This window comes from Somniosus microcephalus, chromosome 12, assembly GCF_052327205.1.
Source record: "Somniosus microcephalus isolate GS21.2 chromosome 12, FLI_Smic_1.0, whole genome shotgun sequence".
NCBI classification, from domain to species: Eukaryota; Metazoa; Chordata; class Chondrichthyes; order Squaliformes; family Somniosidae; genus Somniosus; species Somniosus microcephalus.
In genome coordinates, this window is record NC_140998.1 from 217,397,092 (window position 1) to 217,421,973 (window position 24,882).

At 52.2% G+C, this 24,882-nt stretch overlaps 2 protein-coding genes across 2 annotated transcripts in view; one reads left to right on the forward strand and one right to left on the reverse strand.

The window, feature by feature from the left end:
• Positions 1–3,045: 3,045 nt before the first annotated feature.
• The window catches only part of LOC147110118 (von Willebrand factor A domain-containing protein 7-like), a 203,052-nt gene continuing 181,215 nt past the window's right edge, over positions 3,046–24,882 (reverse strand). The window contains exons 13-16 of the mRNA XM_086004053.1: positions 23,715–23,986; positions 23,042–23,178; positions 6,108–6,284; positions 3,046–3,973 (exon numbers count right to left, since the gene is read on the reverse strand). Coding sequence (XP_085860179.1) covers positions 3,307–3,973; positions 6,108–6,284; positions 23,042–23,178; positions 23,715–23,986 — 1,253 coding nt within the window. The 3' untranslated portion in view covers positions 3,046–3,306. The remainder of the gene's footprint in view (positions 3,974–6,107; positions 6,285–23,041; positions 23,179–23,714; positions 23,987–24,882) is intronic.
• LOC147110119 (uncharacterized) lies at positions 10,729–16,309 on the forward strand. Its single transcript, XM_086004151.1, has 5 exons — positions 10,729–10,750; positions 12,409–12,561; positions 12,765–13,070; positions 14,396–14,634; positions 16,283–16,309. Exons 1-5 carry the CDS (start codon positions 10,729–10,731, stop codon positions 16,307–16,309), a joined length of 747 nt encoding a protein of 248 aa, XP_085860277.1.

Sequence of the window (24,882 nt, forward strand, 5' to 3'; positions counted from 1 at the left end):
ATTGTACGAGGCCAGATCTGGGTTGGATGTCAGGAGGTGGTTCTTTTCCCAGAGGATAGAGGACCTCGGGAACAGGCGAAGGACACTGATCCGCAGAATCCCTTTGAGCGAGAGCTGGTCTTGTTTCCCGTTAACGTGAAGCCATTGTGCTGTGGACTCGATCCTGGGTGACTGGGTTGTGTTTCCTTTGGGAAGGTTGAGCGCAGACTGCCCGAAGGTGGGGCAGCTGGTTGTCTGCGATCTTGCTCGGCTTTATCGCCAGAACCGGTGCCGTCACTGGACACCTGGCCACTGGGTGAGGAAGGTTCCTCCACATCCTGAGCTGGACTGAGAGTCCGTTACCATGTGGTCACAAATAAAGGACACGAGACACAATTCTGCTTCACACCTCGAATATATTGTGGATGCTCATCATTACAGCATCTCCCGCTCGCTCTGTGAACATCTCCTCCACAATGATAGGACATCAAATATGGACACACCCGACACAACACGAACAATCAGCCATTTCTCCCCAAACTTCCCCCCCCCCGCCGCCTCTACACACACAGACTCTCACTGGGGTACGGGTTCCACACACACTGACTCTCACTGGGGTACGGGTCCCACACACACTGACTCTCACTCGGGTACGGGTTCCACACACACTGACTCTCACTGGGGTACGGGTCCCACACACACTGACTCTCACTGGGGTACGGGTTCCACACACACTGACTCTCACTGGGGTACGGGTCCCACACACACTGACTCTCACTGGGGTACGGGTTCCACACACACTGACTCTCACTCGGGTACGGGTTCCACACACACTGACTCTCACTGGGGTACGGGTCCCACACACACTGACTCTCACTCGGGTACGGGTTCCACACACACTGACTCTCACTCGGGTACGGGTTCCACACACACTGACTCTCACTGGGGTACGGGTCCCACACACACTGACTCTCACTGGGGTACGGGTTCCACACACACTGACTCTCACTGGGGTACGGGTCCCACACACACTGACTCTCACTGGGGTACGGGTTCCACACACACTGACTCTCACTGGGGTTCGGGTTCCACACACACTGACTCTCACTGGGGTACGGGTTCCACACACACTGACTCTCACTGGGGTACGGGTTCCACACACACTGACTCTCACTGCGGTACAGGTTCCACACCCACTGACTCTCACTGGGGTTCGGGTTCCACACACACTGACTCTCACTGGGGTTCGGGTTCCACACACACTGACTCTCACTGCGGTACAGGTTCCACACACACTGACTCTCACTGGGGTTCGGGTTCCACACACACTGACTCTCACTGGGGTTCGGGTTCCACACACACTGACTCTCACTGGGGTACAGGTTCCACACACACTGACTCTCACTGGGGTACGGGTTCCACACACACTGACTCTCACAGGGGTTCGGGTTCCACACACACTGACTCTCACTGGGGTACAGGTTCCACACACACTGACTCTCACTGCGGTACGGGTTCCACACACACTGACTCTCACTGGGGTACGGGTTCCACACACACTGACTCTCACTGGGGTACGGGTTCCACACACACTGACTCTCACTGGGGTACGGGTTCCACACACACTGACTCTCACTGCGGTACGGGTTCCAGACACACTGACTCTCACTGGGGTACGGGTTCCACACACACTGACTCTCACTGGGGTACGGGTTCCACACACACTGACTCTCACTGGGGTACGGGTTCCACACACACTGACTCTCACTGGGGTACGGGTTCCACACACACTGACTCTCACTGCGGTACGGGTTCCACACACACTGACTCTCACTGGGGTACGGGTTCCACACACACTGACTCTCACTGGGGTACGGGTTCCACACACACTGACTCTCACTGGGGTACGGGTTCCACACACACTGACTCTCACTGGGGTACGGGTTCCACACACACTGACTCTCACTGGGGTACGGGTTCCACACACACTGACTCTCACTGGGGTACGGGTTCCACACACACTGACTCTCACTGGGGTACGGGTTCCACACACACTGACTCTCACTGGGGTACGGGTTCCACACACACTGACTCTCACTGCGGTACGGGTTCCACACACACTGACTCTCACTGGGGTACGGGTTCCACACACACTGACTCTCACTGGGGTACGGGTTCCACACACACTGACTCTCACTGGGGTACGGGTTCCACACACACTGACTCTCACTGGGGTACGGGTCCCACACACACTGACTCTCACTGGGGTACGGGTTCCACACACACTGACTCTCACTGGGGTACGGGTTCCACACACACTGATTCTCACTGGGGTACGGGTCCCACACACACTGACTCTCACTGGGGTACGGGTTCCACACACACTGACTCTCACTGGGGTACGGGTCCCACACACACTGACTCTCACTGGGGTACGGGTTCCACACACACTGACTCTCACTGGGGTACGGGTTCCACACACACTGACTCTCACTGGGGTACGGGTTCCGCACACACTGACTCTCACTGGGGTACGGGTACCACACACACTGACTCTCACTGGGGTACGGGTTCCGCACACACTGACTCTCACTGGGGTACGGGTTCCACACACACTGACTCTCACTGGGGTACGGGTTCCACACACACTGACTCTCACTGGGATACGGGATACACACACACTGACTCTCACTGGGGTACGGGTTCCACACACACTGACTCTCACTGTGGTACGGGTTCCAGACACACTGACTCTCACTGGGGTACGGGTTCCACACACACTGACTCTCACTGGGGTACGGGTCCCACACACACTGACTCTCTCTGGGGTACGGGTCCCACACACACTGACTCTCACTGGGGTACGGGTCCCACACACACTGACACTCACTGGGGTACGGGTCCCACACACACTGACTCACACTGGGGTACGGGTTCCACACACACTGACTCTCACTGGGGTACGGGTTCCACAGACACTGACTCTCACTGGGGTACGGCTTCCACACACACTGACTCTCACTGGGGTACGGGTTCCACACACACTGACTCTCACTGGGGTACGGGTTCCACACACACTGACTCTCACTGGGGTACGGGATCCACACTCACTGACTCTCACTGGGGTACGGGTTCCACACACACTGACTCTCACTGGGGTACGGGTTCCACACACACTGACTCTCACTGGGGTACGGGTTCCACACACACTGACTCTCACTGGGGTACGGGTTCCACACACATTGACTCTCACTGGGTTACATGCCCCAACACCCAGATCCCAACACCCAGGGCCATATTGCCTCCCAGTGACCAGCCCACTGGTATCTATTGGAAGTAGGTAAAGAGACAGAGCATCAGACATGAGGCCATTGCGCTGCAGATGCTGGGATGGCTCCAGCGCTCGGCTGCACCCGTTGTTGTACTCTCTGGGGCAGCAGCAGTCTGGCGGGCGTTGGATGTCTGCGATCCGGTCGACGTCGTGCTTATGTTAGACGTTTGGAGTGCGGTAGACGTCTGCGATGCGTTAGATGTCCGGCGTGTGGTAGACGTCTGCGGTGTGGTTGACATCTCCGCTGTGATAGACGTCTGCGGTGTGGTTGACATCTCCGCTGTGATAGACGTCTGCGGTGTGGTTGACATCTCCGCTGTGATAGACGTCTGCGGTGCAGTTGACGTCTGCGGTGTGGTAAACGTCGGCGCTGTGGTAGACGGCACTGTCCTCAGCACGCACCGCCCGACATTCCCGACCCCGTCGACCCCGATCAGCTCCACCCCGGGGAAGCAGCAGGAAGCGGTGTAATTCACGGCGCTCGTGTTGCTCCCCAACTCACCCGTCTCCAGGGTCCCGTTGCCGTGGCGACTGTATATGTTGGCGAGGCCCGTCCCCGAGTCGGTGAACACAGCCTCCGCCCGCCAGTTCTCCTCGCTGCAGTTGGCAAGAGGATTCCGCGGGCAGCCTCTGTCCAGCCAGGTGACGCGGCAGGTCGGAGAGCTGAGGTCCTGGACCTGTGGGCGGAGAGGTCAGGTTGAAGGAGATGGAGAGCGAGGAGATCTCGGCCCTGGTTACACCCAGCCATGGATCAGAGGCACCGACACCCCATCAATCCAATCACAAACTACTCCTGACCCGCGATCGGTGCTAAACCGAGACTGCAACAGTGCGGCGCTCCCTCAGTACGGCCCCTCCGACAGTGCGGCAATGACTCAGTCCTGCCCCTCCGACAGTGCGGCGCTCCCTCAGTACTGCCCCTCCGACAGTGCGGCGCTCCCTCAGTACTGCCCCTCTGACAGTGTGGCGCTCCCTCAGTATAGCCCCTCCGACAGTGCGGCGCTCCCTCAGTACTGCCCCTCCGACAGTGCGGCGCTCCCTCAGTACTGCCCCTCCGACAGTGCGGTGCTCCCTCAGTACTGCACCTCCGACAGTGCGGCGCTCCCTCATTACTGCCCCTCCGACAGTCCGGCGCTCCCTCAGTACTGCCCCTCCGACAGTGCAGCACTCCCTCAGTACTGCCCCTCCGACAGTGCGGCGCTCCCTCAGTACTGCCCCTCCGACAGTGCGGCGCTCCCTCAGTACTGCCCCTCTGACAGTGTGGCGCTCCCTCAGTATAGCCCCACCGACAGTGCGGCGCTCCCTCAGTACTGCCCCTCCGACAGTGCGGCGCTCCCTCAGTACTGCCCCTCCGACAGTGCGGTGCTCCCTCAGTACTGCACCTCTGACAGTGCGGCGTTCCCTCATTACTGCCCCTCCGACAGTGCGGCGCTCCCTCAGTACTGCCCCTCCGACAGTGCAGCACTCCCTCAGTACTGCCCCTCCGACAGTGCGGCGCTCCCTCAGTACTGCCCCTCCGACAGTGCGGCGCTCCCTCAGTACTGCCCCTCTGACAGTGCGGCGCTCCCTCAGTACTGCTCCTCCGACAGTGCGGCGCTCCCTCTGTACTGCCCCTCCGACAATGCAGCACTCCCTAAGTACTGCCCCTTCCACAGTGCAGCGCTCCCTCAGTACTGCCCCTCCGACAGTGCGGCACTCCCTCAGTACTGCCTCTCCGACAGTGCGGCGCTCCCTCAGTACTGACCCTCTGACATTGTGGTGCTCCCTCAGTACTGCCTCTCCGACAGTGCTGCGCTCCCTCAGTACTGCCCCTCGACAGTGCGGCGCTCCCTCAGTACTGCCTGTCCGACGGTGCGGCGCTCCCTCTGTACTGCCCCTCCGACAGTGCGGCGCTCCCTCAGTACTGCCCCTCCAACACTGCAGCACTCCCTCAGTACTGCCCCTCCGACAGTGCCGCGTTCCCTCAGTACTGCCCCTCCGACAGTGCGGCGCTCCCACAGTACTGCCCCTCCGACAGTGCGGCGCTCCCTCAGTACTGCCCCTCCGACAGTGCCGCGTTCCCTCAGTACTGCCCTTCCAACAGTGCGGCACTCCCTCAGTACTGCCCCTCCGACACTGCAATGCTCTCTCAGTACTGCCCCTCCGACAGTGCGATGCTCCCTCAGTACTGTCCCTCCGATAGTGCGGCGCACCCTCAGTACTGCCCCTCCTCCAGTGTGGCGCTCCCTCAGTACTGCCCCTCCAAAAGTGCAGCACAGCCCCTCCGAGTGTGCGGCACTCCCTCAGTACAGCCCCTCCGACAGAGCGGCACTCCCTCAGTACTGCCCCTCCGACCGTGCGGCGCTCCCTCAGTACTGCCCCTCCGACCGTGCAGCGCTCCCTCAGTACTGCCCCTCCGACAGTGTGGCGCTCCATCAGTACTGACCCTCCGACAGTGCGGCGCTCCCTCAGTACTGACACTCTGACAGTGCGGCGCTCCCTCAGTACTGGTATTGGGAGTGTCGGCCTGGATTATGGGGCTCGTGTCTCTGGAGTGGGGACTCAAAGTCATGACCTTCGGACTCGGAGGTGAGAGAGGGAGAGAGGGTGATCAGCCCAGTGAGCCATGGCTTATACTGGGGGTACGTTCAAGAAAACAGCAAATAGCCTCAGGGCATTGGGCAATGCAGCTCGTTCAGCAGACACTGTGAGATGTTGAGGCTCCCCCCACCCGCCACCCACCCCCCGGTCCCCGGCTCCCCCCACTCCCCCCCCCTCCACCCTCGAGCCGGTTTGGTGAAGCGGGGCTGGGGGACACTCCGTGTCTGTCGGTACCTGGTTCCTGATGGTGATTTGGAGCAGCCCGTAGTTGAAGTCGGCGGTTTCCGCGGAGGAGGCCTCGATGGTGATGGTGACAGTCGTTCCCGGGGCCGTCGTGTTGGGTACAAAGAAATAGGCCACGCCTTCGACAGTCTCATTCATTCCGACAGTCGCCCTAAGAGAGTGAGAGAGAGAGAGGGAGAATTACACGGTATTCACAGCACAGAAAGAGGCCATTCAGCCCAAATGGTCCACATCAGTCTTCTCCCACCCCTCTTCATCTCACCGCATCAACACCAGCCTCCTCCCACTCCTCTTCATCTAACCCCATCCACACCAGCCTCCTCCCACCCCTCTTCATCTCACCCCATCAACACCAGCCTCCTCCCACCCCTCTTCATCTCACCCCATCAACACCAGCCTCCTCCCACCCCTCTTCATCTCACCCCATCAACACCAGCCTCCCCCCACCCATCTTCATCTCACCCCATCAACACCAGCCTCCTCCCACCCCTCTTCAACTCACCCCATCAACACCAGCCTCCTCCCACCCCTCTTCATATCAACCCCAGCCTCCCCCCACCCCTCTTCATCTCACCCCATCAACACCAGCCTCCTCCCACCCCTCTTCATCTAACCCCATCCACACCAGCCTCCTCCCACCCCTCTTCATCTCACCCCATCAACAACAGTCTTCTCCCACCCCTCTTCATCTCAGCCCATCAACACCAGCCTCCTCCCACCCCTCTTCATCTCACCCCATCAACACCAGCCTCTATATCATATTTATAATATGGTGAACAGAACTGTGCACAGTGCTCCAAGTGTGGTCTAACCAAGGTATACGGAGACCAGAACTGTGCACAGTGCTCCAAGTGTGGTCTAACCAAGGTATATGGAGACCAGAACTGTGCACAGTGCTCCAAGTGTGGTCTAACCAAGGTGTATGGAGACCAGAACTGTGCACAGTGCTCCAAGTGTGGTCTAACCAAGGTATACGGAGACCGGAACTGTGCACAGTGCTCCAAGTGTGGTCTAACCAAGGTATACGGAGACCAGAACTGTGCACAGTGCTCCAAGTGTGGTCTAACCAAGGTATATGGAGACCAGAACTGTGCACAGTGCTCCAAGTGTGGTCTAACCAAGGTATATGGAGACCAGAACTGTGCACAGTGCTCCAAGTGTGGTCTAACCAAGGTATATAGAGACCAGAACTGTGCACAGTGCTCCAAGTGTGGTCTAACCAAGGTATACGGAGACTAGAACTGTGCACAGTGCTCCAACTGCGGTCTAACCAAGTTATATTGAGACCAGAACTGTGCACGGTGCTCCAAGTGTGGTCTAACCAAGGTATATGGAGACCAGAACTGTGCACAGTGCTCCAAGTGTGGTCTAACCAAGGTATCTGGAGATCAGAACTGTGCATGGTGCTCCAAGTGCGGTCTAAAGAAGGTATATGGAGATCAGAACTGTGCAAAGTGCTCCAAGTGTGGTCTAACCAAGGTATATGCAGATCAGAACTGTGCACGGTGCTCCAAGTGTGAACTAACCAAGGTATACGGAGACCAGAATTGTGCACAGTGCTCCAAGTGTGGTCTAACCAAGGTATACGGAGACCAGAACTGTGCACAGTGCTCCAAGTGTGAACTAACCAAGGTATACGGAGACCAGAATTGTGCACAGTGCTCCAAGTGTGGTCTAACCAAGGTATATGGAGACCAAAACTGTGCACAGTGCTCCAAGTGTGGACTAACCAAGATAAATGGGGACCAGAACTTTGCAAGGTGCTCCAAGTGTGGTCTAACCAAGGTATATGGAGACCAGAACTGTGCACAATGCTCCAAGTGTGGTCTAACCAAGGTATATGGAGATCAGAACTGTGCACAGTGCTCCAACTGTGGTCTAACCAAGGTAAATGGAGATCAGAACATTGCACAGAGCTCCAAGTGTGGGCTAACCGAGGTATATGCAGACCAGAACTGTGTACGGCGCTCCAAGTGTGGTCTAACCAAGGTAAATTGAGACCAGAACTGTGCACAGTGCTCCAAGTGCGGTCAAAAAAAAGGTATATGGAGATCAGAACTGTGCACGGTGCTCCAAGTGTGGTCTAACCAAGGTAAATGGAGACCAGAACTGTGCAGAGTGCTCCAAGGGTGATCTAACCAAGGTATATGGAGACCAGAACTGTGCAGAGTGCTCCAAGTGTGGTCTATCCAAGGTATACGGAGACCAGAATTGTGCACAGTGCTCCAAGTGTTGTCTAACCAAGGTAAATGGAGACCAAAACAGTGCACAGTGCTCCAAGTATGGTGTAAACAAGGTAAATGGAGACCAGAATAGTGCACAGTGCTCCAAGTGTTGTCTAACCAAGGTATATGGAGACCAGAACTGTGCACAGTTCTCCAAGTGTGGTCTAACCAAGGTATATGGAGACCAGAACTGTGCACAGTGCTCCAAGTGCGGTCTAACCAAGGTATACGGAGACCAGAACTGTGCACAGTGCTCCAAGTGTGGTCTAACCAAGGTATAAGGAGACCAGAACAGTGCACAGTGCTCCAAGTGTGGTCTAACCAAGGTATACGGAGACCAGAACTGTGCACAGTGCTCCAAGTGTGGTCTAACCAAGGTATACGGAGACCAGAACTGCGCACAGTGCTCCAAGTGTGCTCTAACCAAGGTACATGGCGACCAGAACTGTGAACAGTGCTCCAAGTGTGGTCTATCCAAGCTATACGGAGACCAGAATTGTGCACAGTGCTCCAAGTGTGGTCTAACCAAGGTAAATGGAGACCAGAACAGTGCACGGTGCTCCAAGTGTGGTGTAAACAAGGTATATGGAGACCAGAGCTGTGCACAGTGCTCCAAGTGTGGTCTAACCAAGGTATAAGGAGACCAGAACAGTGCACTGTGCTCCAAGTGTGGTCTAACCAAGATATATGGAGACCAGAACTGTGCACAGTGCTCCACGTGTGGTTTAACCAAGGTATATGGTGACCGAAACTGTGCACAGTGCTCCAGGTGTGGTCTAAATAAGGTAAATGGAGACCAGAACTGTGCACAGTGCTCCAAGTGTGGTCTAACCAAGAAATGTGGAGATCAGAACCATGCACGGTGCTCCAAGTGTGATCTAACGAAGATATATGGAGATCAGAACAATGCACAGTGCTTCACGTGTGGTCTAAGCAAGCTATAATGAGAACAGAACTGTGAACAGTGCTCCAAGTGTGGTCTAACCAAGGTATATGGAGACCAGGACTGTGTACAGTGCTCCAAGTGTGGTCTCACCAAGGTATAAGGAGACCAGAACTGTGCACAGTGCTCCAAGTGCGGTCTAACCAAGGTATACGGAGACCAGAACTGTGCACAGTGCTCCAAGTGTGCTCTAACCAAGGTACATGGCGACCAGGACTGTGCACAGTGCTCCAAGTGTGGTCTAACCAAGGTATATGGAGAGCAGAACTGTGCACAGTGCTCCAAGTGTGGTCTAACCAAGGTATACGGAGACTAGAACTGTGCAAAGTGCTCCAAGTGTGGTCTAACCAAGGTATATGGAGACCAGAACCGTGCACAGTGCTCCCAGTGTGGTCTAACCAAGGTATATGGAGAACAGAACTGTGCACAGTGCTCCAAGTGTGGTCTAACCAAGGTATACAGAGACCAGAACTGTGCACAGTGCTCCAAGTGTGGTCTAACCAAGGTATATGGAGACCAGAACTGTGCACAGTGCTCCAAGTGTGGTCTAACCAAGGTACATGGAGACCGGAACTGTGCACAGTGCTCCAAGTGTGGTCTAACCAAGGTATATGGAGACCAGAACTGTGCACAATGCTCGAAGTGTGGTCTAACCAACGTATATGGAGACCAGAACTGTGCACAGTGCTCCAAGTGTGCTCCAACCAAGGTATATGGAGACCAGAACTGTGCACAGTGCTCCAAGTGTGGTCTAACCAAGGTATACAGAGACCAGAACTGTGCACAGTGCTCCAAGTGTGGTCTAACCAAGGTATATGGAGACCAGAACTGTGCACAGTGCTCCAAGTGTGGTCTAACCAAGGTATATAGAGACCAGAACTGTGCACAGTGCTCCAAGTGTGGTCTAACCAAGGTATACGGAGACTAGAACTGTGCACAGTGCTCCAACTGTGGTCTAACCAAGTTATATTGAGACCAGAACTGTGCACGGTGCTCCAAGTGTGGTCTAACCAAGGTATATGGAGACCAGAACTGTGAACAGTGCTCCAAGTGTGGTCTAACCAAGGTATCTGGAGATCAGAACTGTGCATGGTGCTCCAAGTGCGGTCTAAGGAAGGTATATGGAGATCAGAACTGTGCAAAGTGCTCCAAGTGTGGTCTAACCAAGGTATATGCAGATCAGAACTGTGCACGGTGCTCCAAGTGTGAACTAACCAAGGTATACGGAGACCAGAATTGTGCACAGTGCTCCAAGTGTGGTCTAACCAAGGTATACGGAGACCAGAACTGTGCACAGTGCTCCAAGTGTGAACTAACCAAGGTATACGGAGACCAGAATTGTGCACAGTGCTCCAAGTGTGGTCTAACCAAGGTATATGGAGACCAAAACTGTGCACAGTGCTCCAAGTGTGGACTAACCAAGATAAATGGGGACCAGAACTTTGCAAGGTGCTCCAAGTGTGGTCTAACCAAGGTATATGGAGACCAGAACTGTGCACAATGCTCCAAGTGTGGTCTAACCAAGGTATATGGAGATCAGAACTGTGCACAGTGCTCCAACTGTGGTCTAACCAAGGTAAATGGAGATCAGAACATTGCACAGAGCTCCAAGTGTGGGCTAACCGAGGTATATGCAGACCAGAACTGTTTACGGCGCTCCAAGTGTGGTCTAACCAAGGTAAATTGAGACCAGAACTGTGCACAGTGCTCCAAGTGCGGTCAAACAAAAGGTATATGGAGATCAGAACTGTGCACGGTGCTCCAAGTGTGGTCTAACCAAGGTAAATGGAGACCAGAACTGTGCAGAGTGCTCCAAGGGTGATCTAACCAAGGTATATGGAGACCAGAACTGTGCAGAGTGCTCCAAGTGTGGTCTATCCAAGGTATACGGAGACCAGAATTGTGCACAGTGCTCCAAGTGTTGTCTAACCAAGGTAAATGGAGACCAAAACAGTGCACAGTGCTCCAAGTATGGTGTAAACAAGGTAAATGGAGACCAGAATAGTGCACAGTGCTCCAAGTGTTGTCTAACCAAGGTATATGGAGACCAGAACTGTGCACAGTTCTCCAAGTGTGGTCTAACCAAGGTATATGGAGACCAGAACTGTGCACAGTGCTCCAAGTGCGGTCTAACCAAGGTATACGGAGACCAGAACTGTGCACAGTGCTCCAAGTGTGGTCTAACCAAGGTATAAGGAGACCAGAACAGTGCACTGTGCTCCAAGTGTGGTCTAACCAAGGTATACGGAGACCAGAACTGTGCACAGTGCTCCAAGTGTGCTCTAACCAAGGTACATGGCGACCAGAACTGTGAACAGTGCTCCAAGTGTGGTCTATCCAAGCTATACGGAGACCAGAATTGTGCACAGTGCTCCAAGTGTGGTCTAACCAAGGTAAATGGAGACCAGAACAGTGCACAGTGCTCCAAGTGTGGGGTAAACAAGGTATATGGAGACCAGAGCTGTGCACAGTGCTCCAAGAGTGGTCTAACCAAGGTATAAGGAGACCAGAACAGTGCACTGTGCTCCAAGTGTGGTCTAACCAAGATATATGGAGACCAGAACTGTGCACAGTGCTCCACGTGTGGTTTAACCAAGGTATATGGTGACCGAAACTGTGCACAGTGCTCCAAGTGTGGTCTAAATAAGGTAAATGGAGACCAGAACTGTGCACAGTGCTCCAGGTGTGGTCTAAATAAGGTAAATGGAGACCAGAACTGTGCACAGTGCTCCAAGTGTGGTCTAACCAAGAAATGTGGAGATCAGAACCATGCACGGTGCTCCAAGTGTGATCTAACGAAGATATATGGAGATCAGAACAATGCACAGTGCTTCACGTGTGGTCTAAGCAAGGTATAATGAGAACAGAACTGTGAACAGTGCTCCAAGTGTGGTCTAACCAAGGTATATGGAGACCAGGACTGTGTACAGTGCTCCAAGTGTGGTCTCACCAAGGTATAAGGAGACCAGAACTGTGCACAGTGCTCCAAGTGCGGTCTAACCAAGGTATACGGAGACCAGAACTGTGCACAGTGCTCCAAGTGTGCTCTAACCAAGGTACATGGCGACCAGAACTGTGCACAGTGCTCCAAGTGTGGTCTAACCAAGGTATACAGAGACCAGAACTGTGCACAGTGCTCCAAGTGTGGTCTAACCAAGGTATATGGAGACCAGAACTGTGCACAGTGCTCCAAGTGTGGTCTAACCAAGGTATATGGAGAGCAGAACTGTGCACAGTGCTCCAAGTGTGGTCTAACCAAGGTATACGGAGACTAGAACTGTGCAAAGTGCTCCAAGTGTGGTCTAACCAAGGTATATGGAGACCAGAACCGTGCACAGTGCTCCAAGTGTGGTCAGCCAAGGTATATGGAGAACAGAACTGTGCACAGTGCTCCAAGTGTGGTCTAACCAAGGTATACAGAGACCAGAACTGTGCACAGTGCTCCAAGTGTAGTCTAACCAAGGTATATGGAGACCAGAACTGTGCACAGTGCTCCAAGTGTGGTCTAACCAAGGTACATGGAGACCGGAACTGTGCACAGTGCTCCAAGTGTGGTCTAACCAAGGTATATGGAGACCAGAACTCTGCACGGTGCTCCAAGTGTGGTCTAACCAAGGTATATGGAGACCAGAACTGTGCACAATGCTCGAAGTGTGGTCTAACCAAGGTATATGGAGACCAGAACTGTGCACAGTGCTCCAAGTGTGCTCTAACCAAGGTATATGGAGACCAGAACTGTGCACAGTGCTCCAAGTGTGGTCTAACCAAGGTATACAGAGACCAGAACTGTGCACAGTGCTCCAAGTGCGGTCTAACAAAGGTACATGGAGATCAGAAATGTACACAATGCTCAAACTGTTGCCGAACCAAGGTATATGAAGATCAGAACTGTGTATGATGCTCCAAGTGTCATCTAACCAAGATATATGGAGATCAGAACTGCGCAGAGTGCTCCACGTGTGGTCTAACCAAGGTATAATGAGATCAGAACTGTGCACAGTGCTCCAAGTGTGGTCTAACCAACGTATACGGAGAACAGAACTGTGCAGAATGCTCCAACTGTGGTCTAAACAAGGTAAATGGAGACCAGAAATGTGACAGTGCTCCAAGTGTGGTCTAACCAAGGTACATGGAGACCGGAACTGTGCACATTGCTCCAAGTGTGGTCTAACCAAGGTATACGGAGAGCAGAATTGTGCACAGTGCTCCAAGTGTGGTCCATTCAAGGTAAATGGAGACCAGAACAGTGCACAGTGCTCCAAATGTGGTGTAAACAAGGTATATGGAGACCAGAACTGTGCACAGTGCTCCAAGTGTGGTCTATCCAAGGCATACGGAGACCAGAATTGTGCACAGTGCTCCAGGTGTGGTCTAACCAAGGTAAATGGAGACCAGAACAGTGCACAGTGCTCCAAGTGTGGTGTAAACAAGGTTTATGGAGACCAGAACTGTGCACAGTGCTCCAAGTGTGGTCTAACCAAGGTATAAGGAGACCAGAACTGTGCACAGTGCTCCAAGTGTGGTCTAACCAAGGTATAAGGAGACCAGAATTGTGCACAGTGCTCCAAGTGTGGTCTAACCAAGGTACATGGCGACCAGAACTGTGCACAGTGCTCCAAGTGTGGTCTAACCAAGGTATATGGAGACCAGAACTGTGCACAGTGCTCCAAGTGCGGTCTAACCAAGGTATACGGAGACCAGAACTGTGCACAGTGCTCCAAGTGTGGTCTAACCAAGGTATACGGAGACCAGAACTGTGCACAGTGCTCCAAGTGTGGTCTAACCAAGGTATACAGAGACCAGAACTGTGCACGGTGCTCCAAGTGTGGTCTAACCAAGGTATATGGAGACCAGAACTGTGCACAGTGCTCCAAGTGCGGTCTAACCAAGGTATACGGAGACCAGAACTGTGCACAGTGCTCCAAGTGTGGTCTAACCAAGGTATACGGAGACCAGAACTGTGCACAGTGCTCCAACTGTGGTCTAACCAAGGTATACGGAGACCAGAACTGGGCACAGTGCTCCAAGTGTGGTCTAACCAAGGTATACGGAGACCAGAACTGGGCACAGTGCTCCAAGTGTGCTCTAACCAAGGTACATGGCGACCAGAACTGTGCACAGTGCTCCAAGTGTGGTCTAACCAAGGTATATGGAGACCAGAACTGTGCACAGTGCTCCAAGTGTGGTCTAACCAAGGTATATGGAGACCAGAACTGTGCACAGTGCTCCAAGTGTGGTCTAACCAAGGTACATGGCGACCAGAACTGTGCACAGTGCTCCAAGTGTGGTCTAACCAAGGTATATGGAGACCAGAACTGTGCACAGTGCTCCAAGTGTGGTCTAACCAAGGTATATGGAGACCAGAACTGTGCACAGTGCTCCAAGTGTGGTCTAACCAAGGTATACGGAGACCAGAACTGTGCACAGTGCTCCAAGTGTGGTCTAACCAAGGTATATGGAGACCAGAACTGTGCACAGTGCTCCAAGTGTGCTCTAACCAAGGTACATGGCGACCAGAACTGTGCACAGTGCTCCAAGTGTGGTCTAACCAAGGTATATGTAGACCAGAACTGTGCACAGTGCTCCAAGTGTGGTCTAACCAAGGTATACGGAGACCAGAACTGTGCACAGTGCTCCAAGTGTGGTCTAACCAAGGTATACGGAGACCAGAACTGTGCACAGTGCTCCAAGTGTGGTCTAACCCAGGTATACGGAGACCAGAACTGTGCACAGTGCTCCAAGTGTGGTCTAACCAAGGTATACGGAGACTAGAACTGTGCACAGTGCTCCAAGTGTGCTCTAACCAAGGTACATGGCGACCAGAACTGTGAACAGTGCTCCAAGTGTGGTCTAACCAAGGTATATGGAGACCGGAACTGTGCACAGTGCTCCAGGTGTGGTCTAACCAAGGCACATGGAGACCAGAACTGTGCACAGTGCTCCAAGTGTGGTCTAACCAAGGTATATGGAGACCAGAACTGTGCACAGTGCTCCAAGTGTGGTCTAACCAAGGTATATGGAGGCCAGAACTGTGCACAGTGCTCCAAGTGTGGTCTAACCAAGGTATATGGAGAGCAGAACTTTGCACAATGCTCCAAGTGTGGTCTAACCAAGGTACATGGAGACCAGAGCTGTGCACACAGCGCCAAGTGTGGTCCAACCAAGGTATATGGAGAGCAGAACTGTGCACAGTGCTCCAAGTGTGGTCTAACTAAGGTACATGGAGACCAGAACGGTGCACAGTGCTCCAAGTGTGGTCTATCCAAGGTATATGGAGACCGGAACTGTGCACAATGCACCAAGTGTGGTCTTACCAAGGTATATTGAGACCAGAACTGTGCACGGTGCTCCAAGTGTGGTCTAATCAAGGTATACGGAGACCAGAACTGTGCACAGTGCTCCAAGTGTAGTCTAACCAAGGCATATGGAGACCAGAACTGTACACAGTGCTCCAAGTGTGGTCTAACCAGGGTACATGGAGACCAGAACTGTGCACAGTGCTCCAAGTGTGGTCTAACCAATGTATATGGAGACCGGAACTGTGCACAGTGCTCCAAGTGTGGTCTAACCAAGGTATACGGAGACCAGAACTGTACACAGTGCTCCAAGTGCGGTCTAACCAAGGTATATGGAGACCAGAACCGTGCACGGTGCTCCAAGTGTGGTCTAACCAAGGTATATGGAGACCAGAACTGTGCACAGTGCTCCAAGTGTGCTCTAACCAAGGTATATGGACACCAGAACTGTGCACAGTGCTCCAAGTGTGGTCTAACCAAGGTATACAGAGACCAGAACTGTGCACAGTGCTCCAAGTGTGGTCTAACCAAGGTATATGGAGACCAGAACTTTGCACAGTGCTCCAAGTGTGGTCTAACCAAGGTATACAGAGACCAGAACTGTGCACAGTGCTCCAAGTGCGGTCTAACAAAGGTACATGGAGATCAGAAAAGTACACAATGCTCCAACTGTTGCCGAACCAAGGTATATGAAGATCAGAACTGTGTATGATGCTCCAAGTGTCATCTAACCAAGATATATGGAGATCAGAACTTCGCAGAGTGCTCCACGTGTGGTCTAACCAAGGTATAATGAGATCAGAACTGTGCACAGTGCTCCAAGTGGGGTCTAACCAACGTATACGGAGAACAGAACTGTGCAGAATGCTCCAAGTGTGGTCTAAACAAGGTAAATGGAGACCAGAAATGTGCACAGTGCTCCAAGTGTGGTCTAACGAAGGTATATGGAGACCAGAACTGTGCACATTGCTCCAAGTGTGGTCTAACCAAGGTATATGGAGACCTGAACTGTGCACAGTGCTCCAAGTGTGGTCTAACGAAGGTATATGGAGACCAGAACTGTGCACAGTGCTCCAAGTGTGGTCTAACCAAGGTACATGGAGACCGGAACTGTGCACATTGCTCCAAGTGTGGTCTAACCAAGGTATATGGAGACCTGAACTGTGCACAGTGCTCCAAGTGTGGTCTAATGAAGGTATATGGAGACCAGAACTGTGCACATTGCTCCAAGTGTGGTCTAACCAAGGCATATGGAGACCAGAACTGTGCACAGTGCTCCAAGTGTGGTCTAACCAAGGTATATGGAGACCTGAACTGTGCACAGTGCTCCAAGTGTGGTCTAACGAAGGTACACGGAGACCAAAAATGTGCACATTGCTCCAAGTGTGGTCTAACGAATCTATATGGAGACCAGAACTGTGCACAGTGCTCCAAGCGTGGTCTAACCAAGGTACATGGAGACCGGAACTGTGCACAGTGCACCAAGTGTGGTCTAACCAAAATATGTGGAGATCAGAACAATGCACAGTGCTCCACGTTTGGTCTAACCGAGTTATAATGAGATCAGAACTGTGTACAGTGCTCCAAGTGTAGTCTAACCAAGGTTTATGGAGAGCAGAACTTTGCACAATGCTCCAAGTGTGGTCTAACCAAGGTACATGGAGACCCGAACTGTGCACACAGCTCCAAGTGTGGTCCAACCAAGGTATATGGAGAGCAGAACTGTGCACAGTGCTCCAAGTGTGGTCTATCCAAAGTATATGGAGACCGGAACTGTGCACAGTGCTCCAAGTGTGGTCTAACCAAGGTATATGGAGACCAGAACTGTGCACGGTTCTCCAAGTGTGGTCTAACCAAGGTATACGGAGACCACAACAGTGCACAGTGCTCCAAGTGTCGTCTAACCAAGGTATATGGAGACCAGAACTGTGCACAGTGCTCCAAGTGTCGTCTAACCAAGGTATATGGAGACCAGAACTGTGCACAGTGCTCCAAGTGTGGTCTAACCAAGGTATATGGAGACCAGAACTGTGCACAGTGCTCCAAGTGTGCTCTAACCAAGGTATATGGAGACCAGAACTGTGCACAGTGCTCCAAGTGCGGTCTAACAAAGGTACATGGAGATCAGAAATGTACACAATGCTCCAACTGTTGCTGAACCAAGGTATATGAAGATCAGAACTGTGTATGATGCTCCAAGTGTCATCTAACCAAGATATATGGAGATCAGAACTTCGCAGAGTGCTCCACGTGTGGTCTAACCAAGGTATAATGAGATCAGAACTGTGCACAGTGCTCCAAGTGGGGTCTAACCAACGTATACGGAGAACAGAACTGTGCAGAATGCTCCAAGTGTGGTCTAAACAAGGTAAATGGAGACCAGAAATGTGCACAGTGCTCCAAGTGTGGTCTAACGAAGGTATATGGAGACCAGAACTGTGCACATTGCTCCAAGTGTGGTCTAACCAAGGTATATGGAGACCTGAACTGTGCACAGTGCTCCAAGTGTGGTCTAACGAAGGTATATGGAGACCAGAACTGTGCACAGTGCTCCAAGTGTGGTCTAACCAAGGTACATGGAGACCGGAACTGTGCACATTGCTCCAAGTGTGGTCTAACCAAGGTATATGGAGACCTGAACTGTGCACAGTGCTCCAAGTGTGGTCCAATGAAGGTATATGGAGACCAGAACTGTGCACATTGCTCCAAGTGTGGTCTAACCAAGGCATATGGAGACCAGAACTGTGCACAGTGCTCCAAGTGTGGTCTAACCAAGGTATATGGAGACCTGAACTGTGCACAGTGCTCCAAGTGTGGTCTAACGAAGGTACACGGAGACCAAAAATGTGCACATTGCTCCAAGTGTGGTCTAACGAATCTATATGGAGACCAGAACTGTGCACAGTGCTCCAAGCGTGGTCTAACCAAGGTACATGGAGACCGGAACTGTGCACAGTGCACCAAGTGTGGTCTAACCAAAATATGTGGAGATCAGAACAATGCACAGTGCTCCACGTTTGGTCTAACCGAGTTATAATGAGATCAGAACTGTGTACAGTGCTCCAAGTGTAGTCTAACCAAGGTTTATGGAGAGCAGAACTTTGCACAATGCTCCAAGTGTGGTCTAACCAAGGTACATGGAGACCCGAACTGTGCACACAGCTCCAAGTGTGGTCCAACCAAGGTATATGGAGAGCAGAACTGTGCACAGTGCTCCAAGTGTGGTCTATCCAAAGTATATGGAGACCGGAACTGTGCACAGTGCTCCAAGTGTGGTCTAACCAAGGTATATGGAGACCAGAACTGTGCACGGTTCTCCAAGTGTGGTCTAACCAAGGTATACGGAGACCACAACAGTGCACAGTGCTCCAAGTGTCGTCTAACCAAGGTATATGGAGACCAGAACTGTGCACAGTGCTCCAAGTGTCGTCTAACCAAGGTATATGGAGACCAGAACTGTGCACAGTGCTCCAAGTGTGGTCTAACCAAGGTATATGGAGACCAGAACTGTGCACAGTGCTCCAAGTGTGCTCTAACCAAGGTATATGGAGACCAGAACTGTGCACAGTGCTCCAAGTGCGGTCTAACAAAGGTACATGGAGATCAGAAATGTACACAATGCTCCAACTGTTGCTGAACCAAGGTATATGAAGATCAGAACTGTGTATGATGCTCCAAGTGTCATCTAACCAAGATATATGGAGATCAGAACTTCGCAGAGTGCTCCACGTGTGGTCTAACCAAGGTATAATGAGATCAGAACTGTGCACAGTGCTCCAAGTGGGGTCTAACCAACGTATACGGAGAACAGAACTGTGCAGAATGCTCCAAGTGTGGTCTAAACAAGGTAAATGGAGACCAGAAATGTGCACAGTGCTCCAAGTGTGCTCTAACCACGGTACATGGAGACCGGAACTGTGCACATTGCTCCAAGTGTGGTCTAACCAAGGTATATGGAGACCTGAACTGTGCACAGTGCTCCAAGTGTGGTCTAACGAAGGTACACGGAGACCAAAAATGTGCACATTGCTCCAAGTATGGTCTAACGAATCTATATGGAGACCAGAACTGTGCACAGTGCTCCAAGCGTGGTCTAACCAAGGTACATGGAGACCGGAACTGTGCACAGTGCACCAAGTGTGGTCTAACCAAAATATGTGGAGATCAGAACAATGCACAGTGCTCCACGTTTGGTCTAACCGAGTTATAATGAGATCAGAACTGTGTACAGTGCTCCAAGTGTAGTCTAACCAAGGTTTATGGAGAGCAGAACTTTGCACAATGCTCCAAGTGTGGTCTAACCAAGGTACATGGAGACCCGAACTGTGCACACAGCTCCAAGTGTGGTCCAACCAAGGTATATGGAGAGCAGAACTGTGCACAGTGCTCCAAGTGTGGTCTATCCAAAGTATATGGAGACCGGAACTGTGCACAGTGCTCCAAGTGTGGTCTAACCAAGGTATATGGAGACCAGAACTGTGCACGGTTCTCCAAGTGTGGTCTAACCAAGGTATATGGAGACCAGAACTGTGCACAGTGCTCCAAGTGTGGTCTAACCAAGGTATACGGAGACCAGAACTGAGTACAATGCTCCAAGTGTGGTCTAACCAAGGTATATGGAGACCAGAACTGTGCACAGTGCTCCAAGTGTGGCCTAACCAAGGTATACGGAGACCAGAACTGTGCACAGTGCTCCAAGTGTGGTCTAATCAAGGTATACGGAGACCAGAACTGAGCACAATGCTCCAAGTGTGGTCTAACCAAGGTATATGGAGACCAGAACTGTGCACAGTGCTCCAAGGGTGTTCTAACCAAGGTATATGGAGACCAGAACTGTGCACAATGCTCCAAGTGTGGTCTTACCAAGGTATATTGAGACCAGAACTGTGCACGGTGCTCCAAGTGTGGTCTAATCAAGGTATACGGAGATCAGAACTGTGCACAGTGCTCCAAGTGTGGTCTAACCAAGGCATATGGAGACCAGAACTGTACACAGTGCTCCAAATGTGGTCTAACCAGGGTATATGGAGACCAGAACTGTGCACAGTGCTCCAAGTGTGGTCTAACCAATGTATATGGAGACCGGAACTGTGCACAGTGCTCCAAGTGTGGTCTAACCAAGGTATACGGAGACCAGAACTGTGCACAGTGCTCCAAGTGTGGTCTAACCAAGGTATATGGAGACCAGAACTGTGCACGGTTCTCCAAGTGTGGTCTAACCAAGGTATATGGAGACCAGAACTGTGCACAGTGCTCCAAGTGTGGTCTAACCAAGGTATACGGAGACCAGAACTGTGCACAGTGCTCCAAGTGTGGTCTAACCAAGGTATATGGAGACCAGAACTGTGCACAGTGCTCCAAGGGTGGTCTAACCAAGGTATATGGAGACCAGAACTGTACACAGTGCTCCAACTGTGGTCTAACCAAGGTATATGGAGACCAGAACTGTGCACAGTGCTCCAAGTGTGGTCTAACCAAGGTATATGGAGACCAGAACCGTGCACGGTGCTCCAAGTGTGGTCTAACCAAGGTATATGGAGACCAGAACTGTGCAGAGTGCTCCAAGTGTGGTCTAACCGAGGTATATGGAGACCAGAACTGTGCACAGTGCTGCAAGTGTGATCTAACCAATGTACATGGAGACCTGAACTGTGCACAGTGCTCCAAGTGTGGTCTAACGAATGTTTGACAGAAGTAGACCGCATCTTCTCTGTTTTTCAATGCTATCCCTCCAGAAACAAACCCTCGTGAGAGAGAGAGGGGGAGATAGAGAGTGGGGGGTGGGGGAGAGGAGAGGGAGAGAGACGGGTAGCGGAGTGGGAAAGTGTAGATGTAGCTTTACTCTCTATCAAACCCGTGCTGTACCTGCCCTGGGAGTGTTTGATGGGACAGTGAAGAGGAAGCTTTACTCTGTATCTAACCCGTGCTGTACCTGCCCTGGGAGTGTTTGATGGGACAGTGTAGAGGGAGCTTTACTCTGTATCTAACCCCGTACTGTACCTGCCCTGGGAGTGTTTGATGGGAGAGTGTAGAGGGAGCTTTACTCTGTATCTAGCCCGTGCTGTACCTGCCCTGGGAGTGTTTGATGGGACAGTGTAGAGGGAGCTTTACTCTGTATCTAACCCCGTACTGTACCTGCCCTGGGAGTGTTTGATGGGAGAGTGTAGAGGGAGCTTTACTCTGTATCCAGCCCGTGCTGTACCTGCCCTGGGAGTGTTTGATGGGACAGTGTAGAGGGAGCTTTACTCTGTATCTAACACATGCTGTACCTGCCCTGGGAGTGTTTGATGGGACAGTGTAGAGGAAGCTTTACTCTGTATCTAACCCGTGCTGTACCTGCCCTGGGAGTGTTTGATGGGACAGTGTAGAGGGAGCTTTACTCTGTATCTAACCCGTGCTGTACCTGCCCTGGGAGTGTTTGATGGGACAGTGTAGAGGGAGCTTTACTCTGTATCTAACCCGTGCTGTACCTGCCCTGGGAGTGTTTGATGGGACAGTGTAGAGGGAGCTTTACTCTGTATCTAACCTGTGCTGTACCTGCCCTGGGAGTGTTTGATGGGCCAGTGTAGAGGGAGCTTTACTCTGTATCTAACCCGTGCTGTACCTGCCCTGGGACTGTTTGATGGGACAGTGTAGAGTGAGCTTTACTCTGTATCTAACCCTGTGCTGTACCTGCCCTGGGAGTGTTTGATGGGACAGTGTAGAGGGAGCTTTACTCTTTACTAACCCGTGCTGTACCTGCCCTGGGAGTGTTTGATGGGACAGTGTAGAGGGAGCTTTACTCTGTATCTAACCCCGTACTGTACCTGCCCTGGGAGTGTTTGATGGGAGAGTGTAGAGGGAGCTTTACTCTGTATCTAACCCTGTACTGTACCTGCCCTGGGAGTGTTTGATGGGAGAGTGTAGAGGGAGCTTTACTCTGTATCCAGCCCGTGCTGTACCTGCCCTGGGAGTGTTTGATGGGACAGTGTAGAGGGAGCTTTACTCTGTATCTAACCCATGCTGTACCTGCCCTGGGAGTGTTTGATGGGACAGTGTAGAGGAAGCTTTACTCTGTATCTAACCCATGCTGTACCTGCCCTGTGAGTGTTTGATGGGACAGTGTAGAGGGAGCTTTACTCTGTATCTAACCCATGCTGTACCTGCCCTGGGAGTGTTTGATGGGACAGTGTAGAGGGAGCTTTACTTTGTATCTAACCCATGCTGTACCTGCCCTGGGAGTGTTTGATGGGACAGTGTAGAGGGAGCTTTACTCTGTATCTAACCCGTGCTGTACCTGCCCTGGGAGTGTTTGATGGGGACAGTGTCGAGGGAGTTTTACTCTGTATCTAACCCGTGCTGTACCTGCCCTGGGAGTGTTTGATGGGACAGTGTAGAGGGAGCTTTACTCTGTATCTAACCTGTGCTGACCTTTGATCTGTGCTGACCTTTGATCTGTGCTCACCTGGTCATGTTGAATCGTTGATTGAAATTCTGGTCACTTCTTACGGTCACGGTGTAAGTTGAACTCTGACCCTCCGAACTCAGCGTAAACGTTACATTGAACTCCTGTCCTGAAAAGACGATGTCATCGCCCTGTACCTGGATGGAGACACACGCCGATTGGACAGTCAGGCGGCTGAACTTTAACCTGGGTTTCGCGAACATTTTATCCCTCACTACACTGACCGATGCCGAGAGAGAGAGAGAGAGAGAGAGAGAGTGAGAGAGCCCCTCTATAACTGGGAATTCGAGAGAGACTCACTCTATAAAAGGGGTCCCTGATGGAGAGACTCCCTCTTTAAAAGGGGTCCCTGATGGTGAGACTCGCTCTTGTAACTCAGTCTTTCGGATGAGACGTTAAACCGAGGCCCCGTCTGCTCTCTCAGGTGGATGTAAAAGATCCCCCGGCCACTCTTGGAGTTCACCCCGGTGTCCTGGGGCCAATATTTATCCCTCAACCAACATCACTAAAAACAGACGATCCGGCCATTGTCACATTGCTGTTTGTGGGAGCTTGCTGTGCACAAATTAGCCGCTGCGTTTCCTACATTACAACAGTGACCACACTTCAGAAAGTCCTCCATTGTCTGTGAAGCGCTTTGGGACTCCCTCCGATAGTGATTGGGGTTCTGTACCTTCAGCGTTGAGTTGGAAGCGAAGATCAGGGCTGAAGACTGTCGCTGGAATTCATTCCCCAGCCCATCCTGCCCTTTGAGCTGGACAAAGAACGAGCCTCTCGGCACCTCCTCAATTTCCACCAGGTAGGTCTCGGCCGATTCTGTCTCATTCAAGATCGTTCCATACTTCACGGTCTGCCCGTTAATATCGACCAGGAGTAATCCGGTGATCGATGAGTTCGGGAAGATGGAGAGACCGGTCACCGTGACCATTAGTGTGGCATTCCGACCTGAGAGAGGGGTCAAAGCATCCAGAGAGAATCATCAGTCAGTGCCAAGGCGGGCAAGCGGCATCTCCTTGGAGCCCTTTGGACTGTATCTAACGTTACACCTGCTCTGGGAGTGTTTGATGGGACAGTGTAGAGGGAGCTTTACTCTGTATCTAACCCGTGCTGTACCTGCCCTGGGAATGTTTGATGGGGACTGTGCAGAGGGAGCTTTACTCTGTATCAAACCCGTGCAGTACTTGCCCTGGGAGTGTTTGATGGGACAGTGTAGAGGGAGCTTCACGCTGTATCTAACCCTGTGCTGTACCTGCCCTGGGAGTGTTTGATGGGACAGTGTAGAGGGAGCTTTACTCTGTATCTAACCGCGTGCAGTACCTGCCCTGGGAGTGTTGATGGGGCAGTGTAGAGGGAGCTTTACTCTGTATCTAACCCCGTGCTGTACCTGCCCTGGGAGTGTTTGATGGGACAGTGTAGAGGGAGCTTTACTCTGTATCTAACCCCGTGCTGTACCTGCCCTGGGAGTGTTTGATGGGACAGTGTAGAGGGAGCTTTACTCTGTATCTAACCCGTGGTGTACCTGCCCTGGGAGTGTTTGATGGGACAGTGTAGAGGAAGCTTTACTCTGTCTTTGACCCATGCTGTACCTGCCCTGGGAATGTATTCCCTGGGAACCGTACCCGGGTGAGAGTCAGTGTGTGTGGAACCCATACCCCAGTGAGAGTCAGTATGTGTGGAACCCGTACCCCAGTGAGAGTCAGTGTGTGTGGAACCCGGACCCCAGTGAGAGTCGGTGTGTGTGGAACCCGTACCCCAAGTCAGAATCAGTGCCTGTCCAAACCATTCCAAATTGAGAGTCAGTGCGTGTGGAACCTGTACCCCAGTGAGAGTCAGTGTGTGTG